At 46.5% G+C, this 27,703-nt stretch overlaps 2 protein-coding genes across 2 annotated transcripts; both read right to left on the minus strand.

Moving 5' to 3' along the window:
* Window positions 1-18,798: 18,798 nt before the first annotated feature.
* LOC135812444 (cysteine-rich, acidic integral membrane protein-like) lies at window positions 18,799-21,963 on the minus strand. Its single transcript, XM_065325813.1, has one exon. The coding sequence runs from the start codon at window positions 21,937-21,939 to the stop codon at window positions 18,871-18,873; it is 3,069 nt and encodes a 1,022-aa protein (XP_065181885.1). The 5' UTR covers window positions 21,940-21,963; the 3' UTR covers window positions 18,799-18,870.
* Window positions 21,964-26,440: 4,477 nt separating this feature from the next.
* On the minus strand, window positions 26,441-27,298 carry LOC135812819 (neurofilament medium polypeptide-like). Its single transcript, XM_065326037.1, has one exon. The coding sequence runs from the start codon at window positions 27,296-27,298 to the stop codon at window positions 26,441-26,443; it is 858 nt and encodes a 285-aa protein (XP_065182109.1).
* Window positions 27,299-27,703: the final 405 nt, after the last annotated feature.

Genomic DNA, 27,703 nt, shown 5'->3' on the forward strand with positions numbered 1-27,703 from the left:
AAAAATTGATAACATCCTATGCTTTTTTGCCGTCAGATACGGATAGCGCCAGGCGTGACACAAACAAACAAACAAACAAACACACAAATACCAAATTAGCTGTGTGGACCCTGGCTAGCGCCAGACGTTACTGAAGTAACGTCTTCTGCATAGCTACGGGAATTATTCATAATTATTCCCGTAGCTATGCAGAAGACGTTACTTCAGTAACGTCTGGCGCTAGCCAGGGTCCACACAGCTTTAATTCCCGTAGCTATGCAGAAGACGTTACTTCAGTAACGTCTGGCGCTAGCCAGGGTCCACACAGCTTTAATTCCCGTAGCTATGCAGAAGACGTTACTTCAGTAACGTCTGGCGCTAGCCAGGGTCCACACAGCTTTAATTCCCGTAGCTATGCAGAAGACGTTACTTCAGTAACGTCTGGCGCTAGCCAGGGTCCACACAGCTTTAATTCCCGTAGCTATGCAGAAGACGTTACTTCAGTAACGTCTGGCGCTAGCCAGGGTCCACACAGCTTTAATTCCCGTAGCTATGCAGAAGACGTTACTTCAGTAACGTCTGGCGCTAGCCAGGGTCCACACAGCTTTAATTTGGTGTTACTGAAGTAACGTCTTCTGCATAGCTACGAAGTAACGTCTTCTGCATAGCTACGGGAATTATTCATAATTATTCCCGTAGCTATGCAGAAGACGTTATTATTATTATTATTATTATTTCACAATCACGATGACATAGTGCCAATAAGCATGTGATGCGGGCGATTTTAACCAGCCACGTTACTTCAGTAACGTCTGGCGCTAGCCAGGGTCCACACAGCTTTAATTCCCGTAGCTATGCAGAAGACGTTACTTCAGTAACGTCTGGCGCTAGCCAGGGTCCACACAGCTTTAATTTGGTGTTACTGAAGTAACGTCTTCTGCATAGCTACGAAGTAACGTCTTCTGCATAGCTACGGGAATTATTCATAATTATTCCCGTAGCTATGCAGAAGACGTTATTATTATTATTATTATTATTATTATTATTATTTCACAATCACGATGACATAGTGCCAATAAGCATGTGATGCGGGCGATTTTAACCAGCCACGTTACTTCAGTAACGTCTGGCGCTAGCCAGGGTCCACACAGCTTTAATTCCCGTAGCTATGCAGAAGACGTTACTTCAGTAACGTCTGGCGCTAGCCAGGGTCCACACAGCTTTAATTCCCGTAGCTATGCAGAAGACGCTACTTCAGTAACGTCTGGCGCTAGCCAGGGTCCACACAGCTTTAATTCCCGTAGCTATGCAGAAGACGTTACTTCAGTAACGTCTGGCGCTAGCCAGGGTCCACACAGCTTTAATTCCCGTAGCTATGCAGAAGACGTTACTTCAGTAACGTCTGGCGCTAGCCAGGGTCCACACAGCTTTAATTTGGTGTTTGTTTGTTTGTTTGTTTGTTTGTTTGTTTGTTTGTGTCACGGCTGCCCCTATCCCGTATCTGTCCCGTACCGTACCGTACCGTACCAGCCAAGACAGCTGGCCACAATATATTTTGGTTTGTTTGTGCCATCGGCATGCCTGACGCTATCCCGTACCTGTCCCGTACCATCAAGAATACGGTACAATCAAGAGAATGAGTATATATGCGGAGTGTATCGGGGGAATGCATTCAGTGCAGTAACATTTTGTGTGGATTTGTGTGCGAGGCCGAGATCCCACTAGCAGGCTGGCTGGGCCGCCTGTCGACCAGCCCGGGAATCGCATGTAGGCCGATAGCATAATAATTATAACGTATATAGATGTTGATACATATGGTGGTGAAGACACACCTGGCAATATGGCGGTAAACACACGCCACACGTATATAGATGTATAGCAGGGAGTCGTATTATGTAAACGACTCCGTGCTGTCTAGGGAGATTTTCTTGAAAGAAATACGAAGTAGGGAGATGAAGAAATGCAATTAGAATGGACGTTACTTGCCGAATATGTGACATGATGCGTCAGCTAAAACAACCTTTGGAAGAGAGATCCCGTCGTCTCCAAAATAATCCTGAACGGGCGAGTCAGCGCCAGTCACAGGAAACGTCGGAAGAGAGATCCCGTCGACTCCAGAACATTTGTGATCGGCAGAGTCAGCCCCGGTCACAGGAAACGGCAGGACAGACATCGCGTCGACTCCAGAACGCCCGTGATCGGCAGAGTCAGCGCCGGTCACTAGGGGTGTGCGGATAATGCTCGAAAAGGTGGCAGATTCTGCTCGAAAAGCAGTGAAATTGGCAGAACCATACAAACCTATGGCGGGCAATTCCTCGAATTCTGCTCCATTTCTTTATCCACATACCAAACATGCAGGAAACTTACCAAAAAAGTACCGAATTTGCCAATTTTTCTGCCGGCATTATCCGCATACGCCTACCGTTCACAGGAAACGTAACAAAAAAATTAAAAATTAAAAATATACAAAAAATATTAACGGCGTAGTAGTGCAACAGACGCTACTTCAGTATCCTTTGGCGCTAGCCAGGGTTCACACGGCTTTGGCACGTCACATGCATGATGAGCAAGCAAAAAAGCATAGCGTAGGGCCCTGAGCTTCCAAGCTCTCTCGTTTGGTGTTTGTTTGTTTGTTTGTTTGTGTCACGCCTGGCGCTATCCCGTATCTGTCCCGTACTGTACCGTACCAGCAAAGACAGCTGGCCACAATATTTTTGTGTGTGTGTGTGCCATCGACATACCTGGCGCTATCCCGTACCTGTCCCGTACCATCAAGAGTACGGTACCATCAAGAGAATAACACATTAGTATATATGCGAAGTGTATCGGGGGAATGCATTCAGTGCAGTAACATTTTGTGTGGATTTGTGTGCGAGGCCGAGATCCCATTAGCAGGCTGGCTGGGCCGCCTGTCGACCTGCCCGGGAATCGCATGTAGGCGGATAGCATAATAACTATAACGTATAATTATACGAAAAGGCGACGAGGAGACAACAACTTTATTAATGCGATTAATAGTATAAGTGAAGCGGACATTACAAAATGATGAATGAGAATACATGTATCTAAAATGGTTGTTTGGAACAACCATTTTAGATACATGTATTCTCATTCATCATTTTGTAATGTCCGCTTCACTTATACTATTAATCGCATTAGTATAATTATACAGTCATGTAGATGTAGAGCAGGGAGTCATATTATGTAAACGACTCCCTGCTGTATGGGGAGATTTTCTGGAAAGAAATACGAAGTAGGAAGACGAGTAAATGCAATCAGAATGGATGTTGGTTGCCGCCAGTATAATAATAATAAGAAGATAAACGCCCGTGATCGGCAGAGTCAGCGCCGGTCCCAGGAAACGTCATCGACTGCAGAACGCCCGTGATCGGCAGAGTCAGCGCCGGTCCCGAAGCTGTGCAGAAGACGTTACTTCAGTATCTCATTGAAACGTTTTGGCAATACAATGATGAAGCTAATCAAAGGAAAAAGCATTTCCACCAGTTCTAACAACATGCACGATGAGCTAGGCAACAAAGCATAGCGCAGGGCCCTGAGCTTCCAAGCTCTCTCGTTTGGTGTTTGTTTGTTTGTTTGTTTGTTTGTTTGTTTGTGTCACGGCTGGAGCTATCCCGTATCTGTCCCGTATCTGTCCCGTATCTGTCCCGTATCTGTGACTACAAAGGCTCTACAGGATTGTACATTACAGCTGTCCACAATATTTGCGGGCTCCTGTATCTGTCCCGTACCGTACCAATATTCGTCGTATTATGTATACGACTCCCTGATGTAGAGGGAGATTTGGAAAGAAATAGGGAGACGAGGAGGAAATTAAATTAGAATAGACGCCGAATAGGTGATAGGATGCGTCAGCATAAACATACTTTGGAAGAGAGATCCCGTCGTCTCCAAAATAAGCGTGAACGAGCGATTCAGCGCCGGTCACAGGAAACGTCGGAAGAGAGATCCCGTCGACTCCAGAACGCCCGTGATCGGCAGAGTCCGCCGGTCCCAGGCAACATCAGGACAGACATCTCGTTGAGTCCAGAACGCCCGTGATCGGCAGAGTCTAAGCCGGTCCCAGGAAACGTCAGGACAGACATCCTGTCGAGTCCAGAACGCCCGTGATCGGCAGAGTCAGCGCCGGTCCCAGTAAACGTCAGGACAGACATCCCGTCGACGCGCAGAAAAACTAAATCTGCAGCCTCCTTTGGCGTCGGACAGGATACGTATTTAAGGAGACTGTAAAGTTATGTAATGTCCAACTTTCGACGTGAGCAGCAGGTCACTCGCGTTGAATTTTCGACGTGCGAGCCAAATAACGCGAGCTGAACTTTCGCGTCGCAATCATCCCGTCGACGCGCAGAAAAACTAAATCTGCAGCCTCTTTTGCCGTCGGACAGGATACGTATTTTAGGAGACTGTAAAGTTATGTAATGTGCTCCACAGGCAACCATGCATTCGGCGTCGTCATTGGCTCAACAGGTCAATGTACATGTGTTACTACAAAAAGGCCAGAAAATCCGATTACTGTATTAAAATCAACTCATTTTCGCTGGCGATTTAATTTCGCTGATTTCGCCGCTTGGTACCAACCGGCCAAAGTAAATCGCAGGCCAAAGTTTGTCATAATTATGGGCAAATGATGCATGATTGAGCAATGGATGCATGTGAGAGCAAAAATACCGATCGATTTCAAATTTGACGTGAAATGTGGAAACGTTTTTGCAATACAGTGATGTGGCCAATCAATGGAAAAAGACATTTCCATCAGTTCTTAAAACATGTACGATGAGCTAGGCAAAAAAGCATAAAAGCATAGCGTAGGGCCCTGAGCTTCCAAGCTCTCTCGTTTGGTGTTTGTTTGTTTGTTTGTTTGTGTCACGCCTGGCGCTATTCCGTATCTGTCCCGTACCGTACCGTACCGATCCAACAAAAACAGCTGGCCACAATATTTTTGTTTGTTTGTGCCATCGGCATGCCTGACGCTATCCCGTACCTATCCCGTACCATCAAGAGTACGGTACCATCAAGAGAATGAGTATATATGCGAAGTGTATCGGGGGAATGCATTCAGTGCAGTAACATTTTGTGTGGATTTGTGTGCGAGGCCGAGATTCCACTAGCAGGCGGGCCTGGCCGCCTGTCGACCAGCCCGGGAATCGCATGTAGGCCCGGGCCGATAGCATAATAATTATAACATGTATACAGTCATGTATAGCAGGGAGGCATATCATGCAGGGAGGCATATCATGTAAACGACTCCCTGCTGTATGGGGAGATTTTCTGGAAAGAAATACGAAGTAGGGAGACGAGTAAATGCAATTAGAATGGATGGTAGTTGACGTCAATAAAATAATAATAAGAAGAAGAACAACGCCCGCGATTGGCAGAGTCAGCGCCGGTCCCAGAAACGTCAGGACAGACATCCCGTCGACTCCAGAACGCCCGTGATCGGCAGAGTCAGCGCCGGTCCCATAGCTATGCAGAAGACGTTACTTCAGTAACTCATTGAAACGTTTTTGCAATACAATGATGTAGCTAATCAAAGGAAAACACATTTCCATCAGTTCTAACAACATGCACGATGAGCTAGTCAACAAAGCAAAGCGCAGGGCCCTGAGCTTCCAAGCTCTCTCGTTTGGTGTTTGTTTGTTTGTTTGTTTGTTTGTGTCACGCCTGGCGCTATCCCGTATCTGTCCCGTACCGTACCGTACCAGCCAAGGCAGCTGGCCACAATATATTTTGGTTTGTTTGTGCCATCGGCATGCCTGACGCTATCCCGTACCTGTCCCGTACCATCAAGAATACGGTACAATCAAGAGAATGAGTATATATGCGGAGTGTATCGGGGGGATGCATTCAGTGCAGTAACATTTTGTGTGGATTTGTGTGCGAGGCCGAGATCCCACTAGCAGGCTGGCTGGGCCGCCTGTCGACCAGCCCGGGAATCGCATGTAGGCCGATAGCATAATAATTATAACGTATATAGATGTATAGCCGGGAGTCGTATTATGTAAACGACTCAGTGCTGTCTAGGGAGATATTCTTGAAAGAAATACGAAGTAGGGAGATGAAGAAATGCAATTAGAATGACGTTAGTTGCCGAATATGTGACATGATGCGTCAGCTAAAACAACCTTTGGAAGAGAGATCCCGTCGTCTCCAAAATAATCCTGAACGGGCGAGTCAGCGCCAGTCACAGGAAACGTCGGAAGAGAGATCCCGTCGACTCCAGAACGTCCGTGATCGGCAGAGTCAGCGCCGGTAACAGGAAACGTCGGAAGAGAGATCCCGTCGACTCCAGAACATTCGTGATCGGCAGAGTCAGCACCGGTCACAGGAAACGACAGGACAGACATCGCGTCGATCGGCAGAGTCAGCGCCGGTCACTAGGGGTGTGCGGATAATGCTCGAAAAGGTGGCAGATTCTGCTCGAAAAGCAGTGAAATTGGCAGAACCATACAAACAATTGGCGGGCAATTCCTCGAATTCTGCTCCATTTCTTTATCCACATACCAAACATGCAGGAAACTTACCAAAAAAGTACCGAATTTGCCAATTTTTCTGCCGGCATTATCCGCATATGCCTACCGTTCCCAGGAAACGTAACAAAAAAATTAAAAATTAAAAATATACAAAAAATATTAACGCCGTAGCAACAGACGTTACTTCAGTATCGTTTGGCGCTAGCCAGGGTTCACACGGCTTTGGCACGTCACATGCATGATGAGCAAGCAAAAAAGCATAGCGTAGGGCCCTGAGCTTCCAAGCTCTCTCGTTTGGTATTTGTGTGTTTGTTTGTTTGTTTGTTTGTTTGTGTCACGCCTGGCGCTATCCGTATCTGATGGCAAAAAAGCATAGGATGTTATCAATTTTTCAATTTTTCCTATTTTTTCAGGCAAATCCTGGGATTCGAACCCGCACTATCGCCCTACATGCATTCCCCCATGCACTTCGCATTCATACCCATTCTTCCAAGTTGCTTCACGTTATTATCTTGCATTTGAAAGCCCTATTTAAATATTGCGGGCAGCTGTATGTGGCCAGCTGTGTTTGATGGTACGGTACGGTACGGGAGACGGTGTCGTATTACCCTCGATCATACCTGTCCCGTACCTACATGTATCCCCTACCGTACCGTGCCATCAAAGACGGCTGGCCACAATGCAAATAGGGCTTTCAAATGCAAGATCACAATGTGAAACAACTTGGAAGAATGGGTATGTATGCGAAGTGTATCGGGGATGCATGCAGGGCGCGCGATAGTGCGGGTTCGAATCCCAGGTTATGTCTTAAAAAAAAAGGATTTTTTTACAGAATTTATACATCCCTATGCTTTTTTTTGTCTAGGTCATCAAGGCAAAAAAGCATAGCGTAGGGCCCTGAGCTTCCAAGCTCTCTCGTTTGGTATTTGTGTGTTTGTTTGTTTGTTTGTTTGTTTGTATCACGCCTGGCGCTATCCGTATCTGACGGCAAAAAAGCATAGGATGTTATCAATTTTTCAATTTTTCCTAATTTTTTCAGGCAAATCCTGGGATTCGAACCCGTACTATCGCCCTACATGCATTCCCCCATACACTTCGCATTCATACCCATTCTTCCAAGTTGCTTCACGTTATTATCTTGCGTTTGAAAGCCCTATTTAAATATTGCGGGCAGGTTATGTCTTAAAAAAAAGGATTTTTAAAAGAATTTATAACATCCCTATGCTTTTTTTTGTCTAGGTCATCAAGGCAAAAAAAGCATAGCGTAGCCCTGAGCTTCCAAGCTCTCTCGTTCCCTGTATTCAAGCTCAACAAAATGTGGGAGCAGGAACTATTATGTACTACAGTCCATTTCAAAACTATAGACGCGTACCTAGGCAAAAACCGTTATGCCAGCATCTATACCACATAAAATCTGTGATCACTTTGTGCATAAATTTTTCCAAATTGGGCGTCTGTTATCCAATCCTTTAGAAACTATATGAGAGTAATTGTGGAGCGATCCTGAGCAATATTCCGAAAACTATTCTCAAAAAGTTCCAGCCAAATTTGAAATATTTCAAAAACCCTACGCGTCTATAGTTTTGAAATGCACTGTAGTACGGTAGTAATGTGCTTGTGGTCTTCAGTGAAGGGACAGCACGAAGTACTACTTATCACGAGTTGAGAGGCTCTGTTTGAGCCAGCTGCTGAGCTCCAGCCACACCACGGCTAGAATAGAGAATTGCCTTGTGGCTGTGCATTGTTGTTCTGTGCACGAAGAAAGACAAAATTTAATTGTTCTGTCGTTTTCATGCAATAATCATGTGTAAGTGGCTGCGTTCGAGTTCGCGGACAAAATTGTTCCGTCGTGTTGTGATTAAAACCTCACCAATGAAATCAGATCATACATGTACATTTTTATAATTATCAGATCATGCGACAACAAGGCACAAAACTGACAGAGGGTACTGAGACTTTCAACGACCTGACACGCAGCCATTAAATTTCGGAGCTGTGTGTCAGGACGTTGAATAGAGAGGTTAAGATGCACTTCATTTCTGACGTGACATAACGCGAAAGTTCAGCTCGCGTTATTTGGCTCACGCGCGCTTCGAAAAACAACGTGACCTGCGGCTCACGTCGAAATTTGGAGTTTTACCCCAAATTCGAAGTGAAATTGCTGTCACGTCGGAAAATTTAATTTCGTGCATCTTAATGTAATGTCTCACCCCTCTGGAAGTTTTGTTGCGCGCTCGTCGCACTGCCTAGCCACTGGCTACATGCATGTCACATGTCCAATATACATGTACATGTACATGTATGTACAATCATGTACAATCACGTCATGTACATGTACCTGTACATGTATACATTGAACTATCATAGAAAGTCTAAGTTAGAGAAATAACACTAAGAACAACAGCAGTGAAATTTACAAGTGTGAATTTTAACAATCAAAGCGAGAGCAATAACGAATGCGTGTGCTAACAATAAACTTGCAAATGAAAAATGAACAAACAAGAGAAAGAAAGAAGGAGGACAAAGTGATAACACATAACAGCAGTACATTTCACCTAGAACATTAACGGCCAAGCTTGGCCGCACCAAACACGACACGTTACTTGAACAATTTCAACCCAATTATACTATCTTTCTATACACACAAATTAGGCATACAGACGCTAATAGATAGCTTCCAACACGTTTAACTGCAGTCCATAACCATGACGACCACGGCATAATACAGTGAACGAAGAGTCGGAATACGAATTGCAACAATCACTGATGAATCAGGACTAGCTAGCAGATGATTGTACACTGAAGACTTGCCACCACGAAACCTACGCACAACACTAACACTCTCACCGGCACTCTCACCGGCACTCCCATCATTGCTCTCCGACTCACTGCTCCCTTCGCCGTCCGTTCCTGCCTCTCCTTTCGCCGTTGTCCGTTGAGTGCGTAGCTTCTGTTGTAGTTGGCAGTTGATCGTCTTGGTCTTTCAATTGTGGGCTTGGATGGTGCATGACAGCTGTGCAGACTGCAGAGATTTGCCCATGGAGCATACGACCTCGTATACAATGACGTAGTTGTGCTGCAAGGATCATGTCGCAGCGTTGTCCGCCTTTCCCCGGGTATGCTTAACACGGAATTCCTGACCCTGCCATCTTTGGCCTGAGTGGTGAAAATGATAATAAGACAAATTAATTAAGCGAGCGAAAGCAGGAAAGTAAAAGTAAAGTGGCCTAGGTGTACGTGTCCATGCCAGGGGAAGGAATCTGAGTTAAGGATTTGAAATTAACAAAGGGTTCATCACCACAGCAGTAGTTGCATGACACGTGCACATTGTACATTGCGTGTGCCCAATGCTGCGGACAACTAGCTGTGCTGTTTCGGCCATGAATGCTTCATCAGCACAGCTACAGGGAGCACAGGGAGTTGCCAGGCATGGTACAAAGGTGGCAGGCACCACAGACATAATTAATTTTACTTCGAAGTATATTAACTGGTTTTGAGGGAAAGAGACAAACGGGAAAAGTGTATTACATGTACATTACATGTAATATTACAATGTACTTATTACGCCAGAGTGCTCAAACTACTACATGTAGTATGTAAGGTAGCGAGCGATGCGTAATGCAGCAGCACTAAAGCACTAAAGCAGCCTACGGACAAGTACGGTGCCCAGAGTGCTCAACAAGACAGAATCTGATGTGGAGGAGCGAGATACCCTACCATGTACATACATGTACATGTACATGTAGATACCCTGCCGGTTTTCACATGCCGTCACTAGTGTTGAGGTTGTTTCAAAGCGTACAGTCATCTACAGTACATTGTCATTATGCCTGACTGATTGTACATGATTGCATAATGACAATGTCCATAGTGTTCATACAATGTAGTTGTAGTTGGACAGCAGCATGAAACAAGGCGGAGGACACCGTGTTCGGAAACAGTGGATGGTTACAAACATCCACACGGTTGGTAGAGCCTCGGTCTGTTGAGACCATCTGAACCGTATGGGTCCTGGACCCGGTTCCGACCCTCTTTTTTCTGGGGAGGGGTTATAGACTTCTCCAAACGTCAGCCGTGCACTCCGCGATCGCTCCCTGTATGTATCCTCGATAGTCTAAAAAAATAGAAGTTATTTTAATCCGAAATGTTTTTCCTGAACGTCTTTTCTTCCAACTTTTGCCCATGGCGTCCCCTTACTCAGCTCGTCAACTGACAACAGTTACTGTCACCACCATGACCCTGTCGTGAGAAGGTGCTCTCTGTAGACGAGGTTGGTGATGTCCCGACGCGGCCATGGATAGGCCTTCCCCACGTCGGAACACCCCGTTTACACGTTGGTTGCCGTCACCAGCACCGCTAGGAACCAATTTGCCCGCCGTCGATGCCTGTCACACAATCCTGAGTACCGTCCAATACACCCGAATTTCCTCCACAAATCTGAACAACCACATGCGCCTCAATTTTAGCCCTTTCCCAAAGGTGCTCTTTTAATTCGAACTTAGTCCTTTTCGCGTCCCTCAAAATATGCTGAAAAGTGCTCTTTTTTCATTGAAAACAGGCAAAAAGTGCTCTTTTTCAGTGAAGCATAGCCATGATACATGTTCAGATATGAACCCAAGCTGAGAAATGAATACGCAATCTTCTATTTATGGGTCCACGAAAGGCAAAACAGGAAGTAAAGTTCAATAAACCCACTTTTTACTGCATTGTGTACACCACGTACAAGCTTCACCAACTAATACTTGTTGCCCCCCAAAAAAGCGGCGTGCCAAGGCCCATCGAGCACTCGGAAACTGTGATCGCATGCATGAGCAAACAGATTTTAGCACCGTTTCAGCTCAAAAAGCTCAAAAAGGGCGATATTCACCAAAAAACGCAAAAAGGGGGCTTTTCCAAAAAGGGCCAAGAAGGGCGAAAAAAGGGCGAGCACCTTTGGGAAAGGGCTACCCAATTTAATCACACTTTGTTGAACATACATACCTAAAAATTAAACAAGTTTGAGAAGTTGAGTTACGTCTTACCTCCGGTGTTAACTGGCATCAAACGAAGCAGGGGAGCAAGCAATGACAGTTGCCAATATACAATGTACATACACCTACACACACACATGTACCTACAGCATTGGGTACACCTACAAGTACCATACATGATATGACCTAACACTGGTTAAAGAACCAGGTTAAAGAACCAGTGTTAGATAAACCATGTTATAGTTCACGCAATTGTTAGATTGACAGCATGAAACAAGGTGGAGGACACTGTGTTCGGAAACAGTGACCTTACTGCAACCTTCTGCGATTGGCAGAGCCCCCGTCCCTGCGGACCATTTGAACCATATGGGTATCGCACCCGGTTCTGACCCTCATTATGCTAGGGGGTTAGGAGACTACTCCTGATGTCGTCTTGTTTTCTTCGCTCTTTTCTTTAACTTGTATAATGACTTCTTTTTCTTTGTCTTCCAACTTCTGCCCATGGCGTCCTTCTCTCAGCTCGTCAACTGTCAAGCAGCATCAACAGCAGGCAGGTTAACGAGTGGAGGTAACCAACGTGTAGCTGGGGTGTTCCGACGTGGTGAAGGCCTACCCATGGCCACGTCGGGACATCACCAACCCCGTCTACAGAGAGCACCTTCTCGCGACAGTGTCATGGTGATGACAAAAAAACTGTTGACAGTTGACGAGCTGAGAGAAGGACGCCATGGGCAGAAGTTGGAAGAAAAAAGAAAAAAGAAAAAGAAGTCTTTATACAAGTTAAAGAAAAGAGCGAAGAAAACAAGACGACATCAGGAGTAGTCTCCTAAGCCCCTGGCATAATGAGGGTCAGAACCGGGTGCGATACCCATGATTATGGTTCAAATGGTCCGCAGGGACCGGGGCTCTGCCAACCGCGGAAGGCTGCAGTAAGGTCACTGTTTTCGAACACAGTGTCCTCCACCTTGTTTCATGCTGTCAATCTAACAAGTACCGTACATGTATAAGTGTGTGGTAGGAACCAGGCCATCGCCGTAGATGACGTATGTTGCGCAGCATACGCCAATCAAGACAACCGTATTGAACCGTATGGAACTACGCTCACTGTCCCATGCATGACAACAATAGCATACGCCAATCAAGACAACCGTATTGAACTACGCTCACTGTCCCATGCATGACAACAATAGCATACGCCAATCAAGACAACCGTATTGAACTACGCTCACTGTCCCATGCATGACAACAATAGCATACGCCAATCAAGACAACCGTATTGAACTACGCTCACTGTCCCATGCATGACAACCAGGGAGTAGTACAATACCGGTATTGTACTACTCCCTGATGACAACAATAGCAAATCCAAACAATTTCATGTGCCTCAATTTAATCACACTTGTATTATAGTGACTATGATCCATCCAATACACTACACCACCACATTGCGCTCTTGGCCGATCCAAACTCTGCACTCACATCACCATCACCACAGCGAGGACAATTCCGGTATATACCTGTATGGTAGATTGATATTGACAACTATCAATATCACTTGTTATCACTTTTGTCACTCAGAGTATGCCACGTTTCTATGCAGAATGAGCGCAATTGTGGCAATGTGGTGGTGTGGTATATTGATTGATTTTATTTTACTTCGCAAGTTCAAACGGGTTCCTGGCCCAGTTATATGAAAGCGAAGGATAGAATTTGCCAAAATCCTAATGAGCAACAGCATAGGCAATATTATCAAAGAAGTGGAGTACTATGCGAGCGAGAATACTGAGAAGAAAAGGAACATGTCAAAATTGGATTCCATAATGGCCGGGTCGTCGCTATTTCTTCTCGACTATTATACATACCTCAAAAATTAAAACAAGCTGGGATTACATCTTACCCCCGGCATCAAAACAGAGTAGGTCGGACTACAGAGAGCACCTTCTCACAATGGTGTCATGCTGGTGACAGTAACTGTTGTCGGCTGACGAAGCCCCTTTCTGCATTTGTCACAAGCACCAAGTCATTCCTAGGGTTCCCAGTAAAAAGGCAACGCCTGTTGGGAGTTCGCTAGTAAAATAATAAATTCTACTACTCTACTACCACTAGCTGAGAGAGGGACGTCATGGGCGGAAATTGGAAGAAAAGACGTTCAGGAAAAACATTTCGTATTAATAATAATTTTAGAATTGCGATCAACAGAACAAGCTGAACCGACATTTTCACAAAGGCTTTTATTGTATTCAAAAAACGAGTGGATACGAAGGCAGTGAAGAACATGGAAGAAAGAAAAAATGTGATATGGAAGAAATGATGAACAAAAAATTGTAGGACGAGCTGAAGTGACATGTGGACTACTTTATTAACAATGTAAGCGATGGAGACGATGCAAGAAACAATCTAAAGGGTAAATAAAATACATGTAAGAAGAAAAAGGGCAATGGAAAAAAAGATGATTCGAACAAGTTTTCGTACAACACTCTTCAGGAATCACCGTTGTACTAAAGAACAAAATGAGAACAAAGGAAATAATAATAGCAATCAAGGTAGGGTGACACGATACAATGACAGCACTGGAATGTCGAGGTGCGATTTCTCACAAAAGTGTGTAGAACACAAGGGTATACAAGTAAGAACTAAGCGTGACAAGTGTGTATCAGCAACAAAAACAAAAAAGTGAGAACGAATGATAATAATAACAATAATAAACAAGAAGGTGACAAAACACATTTAGGCACAAGTGGCAACAACGTTGCCACACTACACAAAAGAACATTATTTGAACAATTTTAGGGTAATAACACTATCTTTCTGGACACACAAATTCGGCTTATGAATGCGCTGACAAACAGCTTCCAAAACTTGTAACTGCAAAAGATAACCATGACGAGCACGGCACAAAACAGAAAAACAGGAATCAGAATAAGTACGACAACAGTCAGTACTAGAAACCAAATGATTGTATACTGAAGACTTATTACGAGACGGACGCACACAATCTCGACTCACGCGCACACCCTCACTCTCACCCTCACTCAGCTCACCTTCTCCCTCACTGTCCGAATCAGAACCTGCTCCGTCATCCACAGCGGTTCGACTCTCCTCCTCACTTGCATCGTCCTGCGTCTCACCTTCACCACCCACGCCAACCGTGGGTGGTGAAGGTGAGACGCAGGACGATGCAAGTGAGGAGGAGAGTCGAACCGCTGTGGATGACGGAGCAGGTTCTGATTCGGACAGTGAGGGAGAAGGTGAGCTGAGTGAGGGTGAGAGTGAGGGTGTGCGCGTGAGTCGAGATTGTGTGCGTCCGTCTCGTAATAAGTCTTCAGTATACAATCATTTGGTTTCTAGTACTGACTGTTGTCGTACTTATTCTGATTCCTGTTTTTCTGTTTTGTGCCGTGCTCGTCATGGTTATCTTTTGCAGTTACAAGTTTTGGAAGCTGTTTGTCAGCGCATTCATAAGCCGAATTTGTGTGTCCAGAAAGATAGTGTTATTACCCTAAAATTGTTCAAATAATGTTCTTTTGTGTAGTGTGGCAACGTTGTTGCCACTTGTGCCTAAATGTGTTTTGTCACCTTCTTGTTTATTATTGTTATTATTATCATTCGTTCTCACTTTTTTGTTTTTGTTGCTGATACACACTTGTCACGCTTAGTTCTTACTTGTATACCCTTGTGTTCTACACACTTTTGTGAGAAATCGCACCTCGACATTCCAGTGCTGTCATTGTATCGTGTCACCCTACCTTGATTGCTATTATTATTTCCTTTGTTCTCATTTTGTTCTTTAGTACAACGGTGATTCCTGAAGAGTGTTGTACGAAAACTTGTTCGAATCATCTTTTTTTCCATTGCCCTTTTTCTTCTTACATGTATTTTATTTACCCTTTAGATTGTTTCTTGCATCGTCTCCATCGCTTACATTGTTAATAAAGTAGTCCACATGTCACTTCAGCTCGTCCTACTTATTGCCATATTAAAATTATTGTCTCCTCGTCGAATTTAAAAAAAATTGTACTTCGAACTAGTTTTCGCACAACACTCCTCAGGAAGCTACGTTGTACTAATGAAAAACAATCCAGAAAGATACTAATAAAGAGAAATGGAGTTCGAAGAAACAACACCTATGAAAATGATAATCCTAGCACTAAGGTAATAACAGGAAAAACTGCGAAAGCACTTAACGAACTTGTAAGGACTACTAGTACATGTATACTGTGACACACGATATGACACCATGGCCAACCAGAGCCAAACAGACAGCTTAATCTTTATTAGTATCTTTCTGGATTGTTTTTCATTAGTACAACGTAGCTTCCTGAGGAGTGTTGTGCGAAAACTAGTTCGAAGTACAATTTTTTGTTCATCATTTCTTCCATATCACATTTTTTCTTTCTTCCATGTTCTTCACTGCCTTCGTATCCACTCGTTTTTTGAATACAATAAAAGCCTTTGTGAAATGTCGGTTCAGCTCGTTCTGTTGATCGCAATTCTAAAACTATTGTCGCCTCGACGCCTATTTACATATTAATAATAACTTCTATTTTTTAGGACTATCGAGGAGACATCCGGGAGCGATCGCGGAGTGCACGGCTGACGTTAGGAGAAGTCTATACCCCCCCCCCCCTCCCCCAGCATAAAGAGGGTCGGAACCGGGTCCAGGACCCATACGGTTCAGATGGTCTCAACAGACCGAGGCTCTACCAACCGTGTGGATGGGGTTGCAGATAGGTCACTGTTTCCGAACACAGTGTTCTCCACCTTGTTTCATGCTGCTGTCAAGCTATGACCACTATGCAAACAAAAACAAGGTTTATCTACATGTACTACACTGCTGGAAACTGAAATCCGACCCCCTGAGCGGTGGGTTCACATTCTTTGCGATGTGAGCGCAACGCTCAGGGGATCGGATTTCAGTTGTCAGCACTGTACTAGTCTACCATACATGTACATGTACATGACTGTATGGTATTACATATTTTTTGTAGATAATGTATACACAGCATACACAGCATACACAGCATACACAGCATACACAGCATACACAGCATACACAGCATACACAGCATACACAGCATACACAGCATACACAGCATACACAGCATACACAGCATACACAGCATACACAGCATACACAGCATACACAGCATACACAGCATACACAGCATACACAGTATAGGTCGTCATAGCCAACCCAGTACGGCAATATACTATGGCCGACCTTACTAAATTTCCTTGACCACAGTTTCGTAAAACCGATCTCGTGGTGTAGGAGATGACCTATCAATGACGCTCCCACGGGCCAGGGCCTAAACGAAGAGTTAAAAGTAACGAAACATCCAGGCATTTTTTAGGTTTACAATTTTTTTTCAAAATCAATACCATTTATTGAAACAAAGAAAAACATCCATGCAACCGACCAAAGGGTTGGTTGCATAATTTTCTTCTATTTATTCTGTCGCATGGGACATCTGGTTTCTACCTGCAGTAGGTCGGTGGAAACGTCTTTCCAATGCAATAAGATGAACCCAACACCCGTATATGCAAAGATTTTTTTGTGTAAAGATGTTTGAATCAGCACGGGTAACGTCACTCATGACCTACATGTACTTGTACATTATTGTTTGAATCAGCTCTACCACTCGGTATTGAGCACTCTCTTGGACAGACTGGAACCTCTCCGTTGTACATTCTACATGTAGGTACCCAATCTGCGGACAGCATGCTGTTTCGTCCTTTGTGGACTCGTCAGCGCAGCAAAGAGAAAATGAGGCCGAGCCTGATAGCATCATTATGAAGAATAAAAATTTCCAAAGCCAGATTTAAACCAGGCCCGAACGTACCTTGCCTGAGTGCTCAAACTGACACATCAGAGAGCTCTGCATAACGCACATAGCAAAGACACTACCCCCCCCCCCCACACAAGAGTGCTCAACTGCTACAAGAGCAGGAGCAAAATACATACAAGTAATTATTATTATAGGTTAATGCCAAGCATAGCAAGGGCCCCGAGCTGGCAATGTAAACTGTTTAAAAATCAATTACCTAAACGCAACTCTGTAGTGTAGCCAAGCGTGAACTAGCGATCTATACATCAGTGCAGAATTTTGATGAAAGTCGCAAGCAAACTCCACGCGGATTCGTACTTCGTGGAGATAAAATACATCGCCGCATTTGTGCAGGAGTGAGTGGCTGTCCATGTTTCGGCATTGAATTCGTTCCCAGTAACTGATGTGCGTGGGTTGGCCTGGTCATTTCTGATCGAGAACTATCAGAAAGAAGCAGACACCCTTTGAGTTAAGAAAGATTTGTCTTAAAGAAAGGCTCCTTTCCTTTGTCAGTTTTGTGCCGTTTTTTCGCACTCACTGACTGCATGTACATGTATAAGATCTCGTTACGTTGGTAGACAGTTAGTTATAACTCGTAACATTTTGTCGTCCTTTTCACCATAATTTAATTGGCTCAACATCCGAGTTTTGAACTTAAAGAAAGAAAGTGTTATTGTCGTCGTCGTCGTCGTCGTCATCACTGTTCTTGTTTCTTGTTTTCGACTTTATTTATAGAGGGAATCAAAACCGGCACACGCCTAATAACAATAATTATGCCCACTGAAAGGGTGACGTTTTACATTTAACAGGCTACATGTATGTTTTATTATTATTATTGTTAAGCTTTCCTTTCGATCTTGTCTCTTATTGTTGTGTACTTTCCACAATATTGTGTTGCATTGAAATTAAAAAATTAAAGGGTGACTTGGGAATTATGGCAACCCACTTATAAATGTAGGTCGGCACCTCGACTTGGAGACGGAGTGGAGCAGAGAAGTGCCCCCTTATGCTGTCTAACCGGAACTCAGTCACTGCTTGAAAGTAACCTGCAGCAGGTATTGCACGAACAGCACACCATCTCCTGTATTCGACAATATCAATACACCGGTAGGCCAGATAAGGACCGTGATAGTTCATACTTGGCATTGGCGGATAATGCTCGAAAAGGGGGCAGATTCTGCTCGAAAAGCAGTGAAATTGGCAGAACCATACAAACCTTATGGCGGGCAATTCCTCAAATTCTGCTCCATTTCTTTATCCACATACCCAACATGCATGAAACGTACCAGAAAAAGTACAGAATTCTGCCAATTCTTCTGCCGGCATTATCCACAAAGGCCTAACAAGCGGAACAAGAAGACGAGAGAACACAACAAGAACACAAAAGAACGCCGAAGCAGCCCCACAAGAACACACAACAACGCCATGAGAGCACTCTACAAGAACACACAAAAACGCCACAAGAACACGACAGAACACCGCAGGAATGCGTTCATTCTCAAATTTTATTCAGACATTTCGAATACACGTGAACGCATAGCGTGAAAATCAAGGAGCGGCGCAGCAAAGACCTGCTTGCTTCTAACCTCTCCGGAGGAAGACACCCTATTGTTTGTCCGACTCTTCATCCTCATCATGGGGATCGCTATTTGCAATGTCTTCTCCACAAACGGACGTTCCGATAGGATATTGGCTGACTTGCTCTATCATCGGGATGTTGATGGTCTCATTACAGATCTGCACAGGGTACTGTGAAGCATGCTGTGGCAGGGCGGCCCGCATCCCACCATCGCTCAGCAAGAATCCGAACAGCAATCCGAACACGAACATCCTGACATGCTCTGACGATAATATGGTGAAGGCCTCCTCTCCGTCATTGTATTCCAGGAAACCCAGAATGCCGTTGATACCGAAACGCAAGAACCGTAGGTAGATCTCATCCAGTACCTGTATCAGCAATGGGTTGCAGTTGGGATAAACCGATTTCAAACTCGCACTGGGCGACAGCACGGAAGCAAGCCTGGGATCGAACACCAACTGTCCGTCGACTTCTTGCAAGAAATCGGGCGAGGTGGAGGCAGTGTCGTAGGAGTCGATTGGCGTGAGGACCGCAGCCAGTTTCGGGTGGAAAACCAACTGTCCATTGCTGTCCAGCCAGTAGAGCTTGAAGTCTGGAACAGGAGGAGACAATGCAGACGGTGGCTCGATGTTATTGTCATCATCAGATGACGTTGCCGTGGAGGTGGATTCCGTGCACACGTCTCCTGACGCGTTGGATGTGGACGCGGTGGTCGGCGCAGTATAGTATTCATCAGACGACGAATTTACGCTGGGTGATGTCGCGCACTCATTGTCCGTCGATGTCGCTGGGGCTGCTGCACACGAGGATCCGTCCGACGCAGAGGAGACTGTGCTGGAATATGACGACTGTGCCTGCAGCATCCGCACTTTCGCACGCATTGGCGGCTGGACGTATGCCATCGGAAGCCCATCTTCACAGTTATCTTCACACTTATTGTTATCCTCAACTGCTCCGACACTTTCGCATACATCTCCTTCCTGCTCCTGAGACCCGGCCACGGAGGTTTCCTCGTAGTCCTTTCGGGATCCGTCTTCCATGGTGTCCTCGATGTGCTCTTGGATTCTGTCTTCGAAGGTTTTGTCGTACTTCTCTTGGGATCCTTCTCCATTGGATTTGCATTTATGGATTCTGTATTCGAAGGTTTTGTCGTCCTTCTCTTGGGATCCGTCTACGGAGGTTTCCATGTTCTCCTCTTGGGATCCGTCTACGGAGGTGTCCTCGCAGTCATCTTGGGATCCGTCTACGGAGGTGTCATCGCAGTCCTCTTGGGATTCGTCTACGGAGGTGTCCTCGCAGTCCTCTTGGGATTCGTCTACGGAGGTGTCCTCGCAGTCCTCTTGGGATTCGTCTACGGAGGTGTCCTCGCAGTCCTCTTGGGATTCGTCTACGGAGGTGTCCTCGCAGTCCTCTTGGGATTCGTCTACGGAGGTGTCCTCGCAGTTCTCTTGGGATTCGTCTACGGAGGTTTCCTCGCAGTCCTCTTGGGATTCGTCTACGGAGGTGTCCTCGCAGTCCTCTTGGGATTCGTCTACGGAGGTGTCCTCGCAGTCTTCTTGGGATTCGTCTACGGAGGTGTCCTCGCAGTCTTCTTTTGATTCGTCTACGGAGGTGTCCTCGCAGTCCTCTTGGGATCCGTCTACGGAGGTGTCCTCGCAGTCCTCTTGGGATCCGTCTACGGAGGTGTCCTCATTATCCTCTTGGGATCCGTCTACGGAGGTGTCCTCGCAGTCCTCTTGGGATCCGTCTACAGAGGTGTCCTCGCAGTCCTCTTGGGATCCTTCTACGGAGGTGTCCTCATAATCCTCTTGGGATCCTTCTACTGAGGTGTCCTCGTAATCCTCTTGGGATTCGTCTAATAAGGCATCCTCGTAATCCTCTTGTGATCCGCCCAGGGAGATATCCTGGTGATCCTCTTGGGATCCGTCTACGGAGGCGTCCTCACAATTCTCTTGGGATCCGTCTACGGAGGTATCCTCGCAGTCCTCTTGGGATCCGTTTACGGAGGTGTCCTCATAATCCTCTTGGGATCCTTCTACGGAGGTGTCCTCGCAGTCCTCTTGGGATCCGTCTACGGAGGTGTCCTCGCAGTCATCTTGGGATCCGTCTGCGGAGGTGTCCTCGCAGTCCTCTTGGGATCCGTCTACGGAGGTGTCCTCGCAGTCATCTTGGGATCCGTCTACGGAGGTGTCCTCGCAGTCCTCTTGGGATCCGTCTACGGAGGTGCCCTCGCAGTCCTCTTGTGATTCGTCCAATAAGGCATCCTCGTAATCCTCTTGTGATCCGCCCAGAGAGATATCCTGGTAATCCTCTTGGGATCCGTCTACGGAGGTGTCCTCATAATCCTCTTGGGATCCGTCTACAGAGGTGTCCTCTTGGGATCCCCCCAGCGAGGTATCCTCGTAATTCTCTTGGGATCCATCTACAGAGGTGTCCCCGTAGTCCTCCTGGGCTCCCTCTCCGCACATTACCTGATAGTTCTGCAGGGGTCCCTCTCCGGAGGTTTGCTCGTAGTCGTCCTGGGATCCGTCAAGGTAGGTATCCTCGTAATTCTGTTGGGATTCATCTCCGGAAGTTTGCTCATAGTCGTCCTGGGCTCCCTCTCCGCAGATTGCCTGATAGTACTGGAGGGGTTCCTCTCCGGAGGTTTCCTCGTAGTCCTGCTGGCATCCCTCTCCGGAGTTGTCCTCGTAGTCGTCCTGGGATCCCTCTCTGGAGGTTTCCTCGTAGTCGTCCTGGGATCCCTCTCTGGAGGTTTCCTCGTAATCGTCCTGGGATCCCTCTCTGGAGGTTTCCTCGTAGTCGTCCTGGGATCCCTCACTGGAGGTTTCCTCGTAGTCGTCCTGGGATCCCTCACTGGAGGTTTCCTCGTAGTCGTCCTGGGATCCCTCTCTGGAGGTTTCCTCGTTCGGTGTTGAGGCCGTTCCGCTCGAAATCCTCACCTTTGTGGTCACCGACACTTCCACATTCGGCTTGCTGGTAGCTCTTGATGCCGCGACAGTCACGAACACCTGTACCTTGGGCCGTCCCTGCGCCGGAGGGGTTTCCCAATGGTCGCGGGGCATAAAATTACTAGAATTGTTTTTATTTCCCATCGGATTCTGAGATCTTGTACTGGGATAAAAAAAGATCGGGAAGGCCGTCAGCAGAACTTTTAGCTAAATAGACTGATGTGGCAATCGCGTCTATCAGTGAAGTTCGTATCAGCAAGGTGTACGTTATATACAACGTCCTGTGTTGCATTGGCGCCAGTACACATCGGACGATAAGTGCACGTGATACATGTATAGGTTGCTTCAAAAGCGTACCAAGAAACCGTACGCATGGTTGTGCTTTTTGCCTTCTTTTCTACGTAGGAGTATTGGTATGTGTGAGGTGCGGACGTCTGCAGATCATCCGGGGAAGTGTTCGTGTGGCACATGCACATGTAGTAATCAAGCGGATTGCTGATGCGCTTGCTTCTAAGCGAAAGGAGAGCTACAGCAAGGTCGTTTGTTGTTGTTGTTGTTGTTGTTGTTGTTGTTGTTGTTGATCTTTATTTTACTTCGCAAGGCCAAACGGGCATTGGCGCCCAATTCAATGGAAGCAAATTTCAAAGGGGAGAGAGAAAGAGAAAGAGAGAGATAGATAGATAGATAGATAGATAGAGAGAGAGAGAGATAGAGAGATAGAGATAGATAGATATAGAGAGGGAGGGAGCGAAAGAAAGGGGGAGAGAGATACCGAGGCACAGAGAGGGAAGCAGTGAGGTTAGGGGCATCGGAGGGTGGTGGGCGCATCAACGTGTGGTTGAAGGTAGCAGCGAAGAACAAATTGCTATGTAATTTAGTCTGATAAGCGATTTTGCAGCATCAAAAGAGCGATTTTGCAGTGTCAACAGAGCGATTTTGAAGCGTCAACAGAGGGAACACAAAGAGTTCATAGGTGCACAAGCACGCCATTAGAGTAAATGACGTAGTGCGTGGACGGGCAAAGTCAGACAGAGCATTTATTGCAAGGTGTAGGAGTTGGGAGGCAAGCTAAAATTGCTGGGCAGCCTTGATCTCCCTTACACTCCTTGGGAGCGCGTTCCAGGCCAAGGCTGCCTGAAAGGCCAGGCGAGATCTGTCGGCTTCTGACTGTGCCGAGGGGACAGTGAGGCCCCTGGAAACCTGGTGCCGGGTGGTGCTACCAGCTGATGGTGAGAATAGGTCCTGGAGGACACTGCTGGGTTTCCCATTGACACAGCGCCACACCAGGACGAGCCGCTTCTGGGCTTAACACTCGCGAACTCTGTACAGGGACATCCGTTCGAACAGAGGCTGGGCAGAGGTGTGGGGCGGCAAACCGTATACTGCTCTCACCGCTCGGTTCTGTAGTTTGTTGGATGCGTTGCTGCTTGGCTTTCTCTCTTGCTAGGCCTGCCATCCGATGTGTTCGAGGATCACGCTCCGTTCGCCGTCGTCACTTCGACCTCGCGCCTATCGACCTCGTCCAGGCTGAGGCGCGTCTGCCTCGGTATTAGACTGTGTTCACAGCCATTTTAGCTCATTTTCTTCCTGTTGAGGTTGCGCTTGTGACGTTGTGTTCATTTTGCCTGTACACGAGGCTTGGGTATGTTAAAAATACCAACAACAAAAAAGTATGAATGCCGCAGACATCACCACGCAACATGACAATTTGTTCAAGGTTTCAGATTGTGTGTTTCCGGAATCGATTTCCAAGCTCCGATCATCAGTGGAAATACGGAACTAAAGTGATCAAGGGAAAAACAAAGGTTGAAAATCCAAAGAAGTGTGACACATGACGCGTAAGTATTACAAAAAGTGAGGGCTAAGATAAAGAGTAAGTGTGACAAATGGGCATGAACGGTGCAGAAACAACTCATGAACAAGGGGTGCAAACTCACGAAAATAACCTAAGTGCTACAACATGTTCTTTTTGCTTACACAAATCGGGCTTTTTTGTAATACTTACGCGTCATGTGTCACACTTCTTTGGATTTTTAACCTTTGTTTTTCCCTTGATCACTTTAGTTCCGTATTTCCACTGATGATCGGAGCTTGAAAATCGATTCTGGAAACACACAATCTGAAACCTTAAACAAATCGTCATGTTGCGTGGTGATGTCTGCGGCATTCATACTTTTCATAGCTACATGTATTATTAAACTTGTATCTCCACATAGATTATTTGAACAAAAAAAACCAAAAACGGTACTTCCTTCATCCTCTGCTCGTTGTCCCGTAGAATGCTCTAAATACGTGAACGGCCGGGTATGTTTCAGTTTATGGTTGCTAGCCCATTTTTGTGCTGGAGTATATCTCCATTGTTAGCAGTATTACCAAGAGTACATTACCCCCCCCCCATGCTCTTGGTATTATCAATGGTACCAAGAGTATGTACATGTAGATGCAGATGGGAGAACTCTGACTACCGGTGACAGTGCTCCGTGCACGGCGTGCAGAGCTTAGTACGTGTGCAAAGGAAAATCCGGCGAAACAAACAGTGATTACGAGTGTCTCTACTCACGAGTTTCATGCTGAAAAGCAATCATCAGGACCCTGGGGCTATATTCGGGATAATCCGATTGTGTGGTCTTAGTCACTATAGGTGTTGTCCCATGGCAGATCCCCCCCCCCCCGCCCCGCCCTTAGTTGGTTCGTCGACTACTTGTCCGGCCGCAAGCAGCAGATCCTCATCTCGCCTTCAACCAGCCCTGCCCTCGCTTGCACCTGCGGAGTGCCCCAAGGCTCTGTCCTCGGCCCTGTCCTCTTCAGTATATACACACGAGATGTCCCTTTGGTTTCCTCGCCTGTGCCAAGTGTACAATTTGCAGATGATATAGCCCTGTACGACTCCCAGGCCTCAGCGGCGGAAGCGTCCGGAACCCTCACCACAGCGGCAACTGCTCTGGCTGGTTGGCTGAAGTCCCGATGCCTCATCTTGAACGCTGCCAAGAGCCAGGTTCTGACTATCTCTCCCCAGCAGCATGTACAGGAAGTAACAGTCAAAAGCGGCGACTGTCTCCTCCCTTCAGCGTCTTCTGCGCGCTACCTCGGCGTTCACCTTGACAATCGCCTAGATTGGGACACCCATGTAAACTATGTGGTTACTAAGGTTGCCAAGAAAATTGGCGCCTTGTGGCGGGCACGCCGAAGCCTATCAAGGCGCTCTCGTCAGGTGTATGTGAAGGCGGTCGTAATGCCCTACCTGCTTTATGGCTCCTGCTGCTTTTCAGCCGCAATGCGAGAGGGTCAACTGAAACGACTGCAAACCGCGCAAAACAGAGCCATCCGCTGTATCGATGGCAACCCGCCCCGGACAGCCATGCAGCCGCTGCTCACTGCTCACTCCCTGTACCGTGTCAGCGAGCTCTACAGGCAGAAAATGTTGATCACCATCTGGCGGTGCATCCACGCCCGCACCAGCCCTGTGCTCGCCCAGCTTCTGACCCCGGCACAAGGCACCCCTACCCGCCATCAGCAGTCAAATGGCCTACTAAGCCAGGCAAACCGTAGCCGCCGCGCGGTCAGCGGAGATTTTCTGTTGCTGGTGCCCTGATGTGGAACGCTCTCCCTGGTGAGGTCCGCACAATTACCCGTCTGCCTGAGTTTAAATGAAGCATGCATGTGTACCATACGCCTGTAGGGAGTAGTTCGAGTTGCTGCTGATCGCTCTGCTCTCCCTTCCCTTGCAGTTCAGTAATTCCCACGTGGTATCACAGATACATCGTATTATCTCTCTCTCTCCCCCCCCCGTTTACTCGCAGTTATTGGTATCCTATTCTCTTACTATGTGCTTCCATAGCTTTTACTATGTTCTTCCATAGCCACTTCTAGGCTAAGCCTTCGCCGTCATTTTATTGGGTCGTCATCCCGTTTGAATGTGCGAAGTGAAATAAAAACCAACCAACCAACCAACCAACATGCAATGCTAATGACCAAGATTACATAATCCACGGACCAATATTACATAATCCACGGACCAAGAGTACATAATCCACGTGTGGTTACGTACTCCTGGTAATACTGAGAACCACATTTTTTTGAAGGATGGGGAGAACTTCAAATTCAAAGGAAGACTCGGCGAAGTGGACTGCTTAAAAAGAGAAACAATGCCAGACGCACCAGGACTCTAACCCGAACCTTGCTTGTCATGAGCAATGCTCCAATCAATTGAGCTCAGTATTGGACAATGCGGAAACACAAGTTTCAATAAGCATTACATGTACCATGATGAACCTGAGTTGCTGAGAGTTATTTCAACAGTGCACTATTGAATCAGGCGTGTGATTGTGGCCAGCGTTGGAATGTCTAAATACGAGTACATGCACAACATGACTGTACTCGCATGTGAACAGGTCTGAATCAGAACACGTTACAACATAGCAGGAATAATAATTATACTTTGAAGTAATACTGTGTACATGTACTGCGAAGTGATATCACGTGACAAACAGGGCCAGATCTTCACCATCATGCATGCACTTGCATCATCCACATCGTATCCATGATATTCAGGTGTGGCAAACTAATGCTCGTGCGATCACGTGGGGGGGGGGGGGGGTGTTGAAAGCAACCGGGACAGAAAGGCGCGTGCTCCTCGACGGCCAGGCTAAGGATCCTTCTTAGGGCTAGATTGGGCTAGAGGGACGCCAAGTCCTTCCATTCCTGACTTAAACTCATCATCCGAGTCCAGGATAGTGGGTGAGATAATCACATCGGAATCATCAAAAGGATCACTGAACAGATCGAGAGACGAGCCACCCGAAAACGTATCCTCCGCCAGAATTTCTTCACTTGATACGCTCGCGTCAGGATCGCTTAGGATGACAGTCGAGACGGTTTCGTCCAAATCTGCCTCGTCTTCCTCCACGCCGACAAATTCCATGGGAAAGCCGTTGTGCTTATCAACCTTGAGGGGAATCGGGGAGAGGCGAGCTTGGTGCGCCACGTGCTTAAATTTTGAAATCGAATCTGACGTCGTGCTGCTGTCGGTGGAATCAGTGGAATCAGCGGCACCAGAGGCAGTGGGTTCCACAATAGCCATGGGTCTCACAACAGCCGTGGGTTTCACAACAGCCGTGGGTTTCACGGCTGCAGCGGGTTTCACGGGAGCAGCTGGTTTCACTGGAGCAGCGGGTTTCACTGGAGCAGCGGGTTTCACTGGAGCAGCGGGTTTCACTGGAGCAGCGGGTTTCACTGGAGCAGCGGGTTTTACTGGAGCAGTGCACTCCGGATACGTAGGTTGGTCCCGTTCAGAACCCTCCCCAGGCCCTGCAGTAGACTTCGGTGTGGAGGCCTTTTCGGTGCAAAACTTTACCTTTGCGGCCACCGACACTTCGACATTCTGTTTGCTGGTAACTGGAGGCGTCTCAACAGTCACAGACACGTGTACCTTGGGACATTCCTGCGACTGCGGGGATTTCCCATTGTCGGGCTTCAAATTGCTAGGCTCGCTTTTCTTACCCATCGGAGTAGGAGAAATTACTGATTAGAATAATGGTTGAAAACCAAAGATCGGGAAGCCCGTCGGCATAGTGAATATCTAAATAGTCGGATGTGGGAATCTGGCAATAGTTGAAGTGCGTATCAGCGTGTTTGCTTCTGATGTGTACAATGACAAGCCTATGATTGCCAGAGAATACGATCATATTATTATGATCATACATATTATACATACGTCATGTACATGGATATGCAGGTTGCACGCATGCATGATGATGTTGATGGGCGTACAGTTTCACAATGATCCACCTCTTGTACGGGCAAATTATACTCAGGCAATCCTTTTACATGGACACGATTGTGCATGTACATAAGAAATGTATTCAATCTGCAAGAAATGCATATCAAGTTCCGCCTCATTTTCTCTGTG

The sequence above is a fragment of the Sycon ciliatum genome, chromosome 3 (genome assembly GCF_964019385.1).
Source record: "Sycon ciliatum chromosome 3, ocSycCili1.1, whole genome shotgun sequence".
Classification (NCBI taxonomy): domain Eukaryota; kingdom Metazoa; phylum Porifera; class Calcarea; order Leucosolenida; family Sycettidae; genus Sycon; species Sycon ciliatum.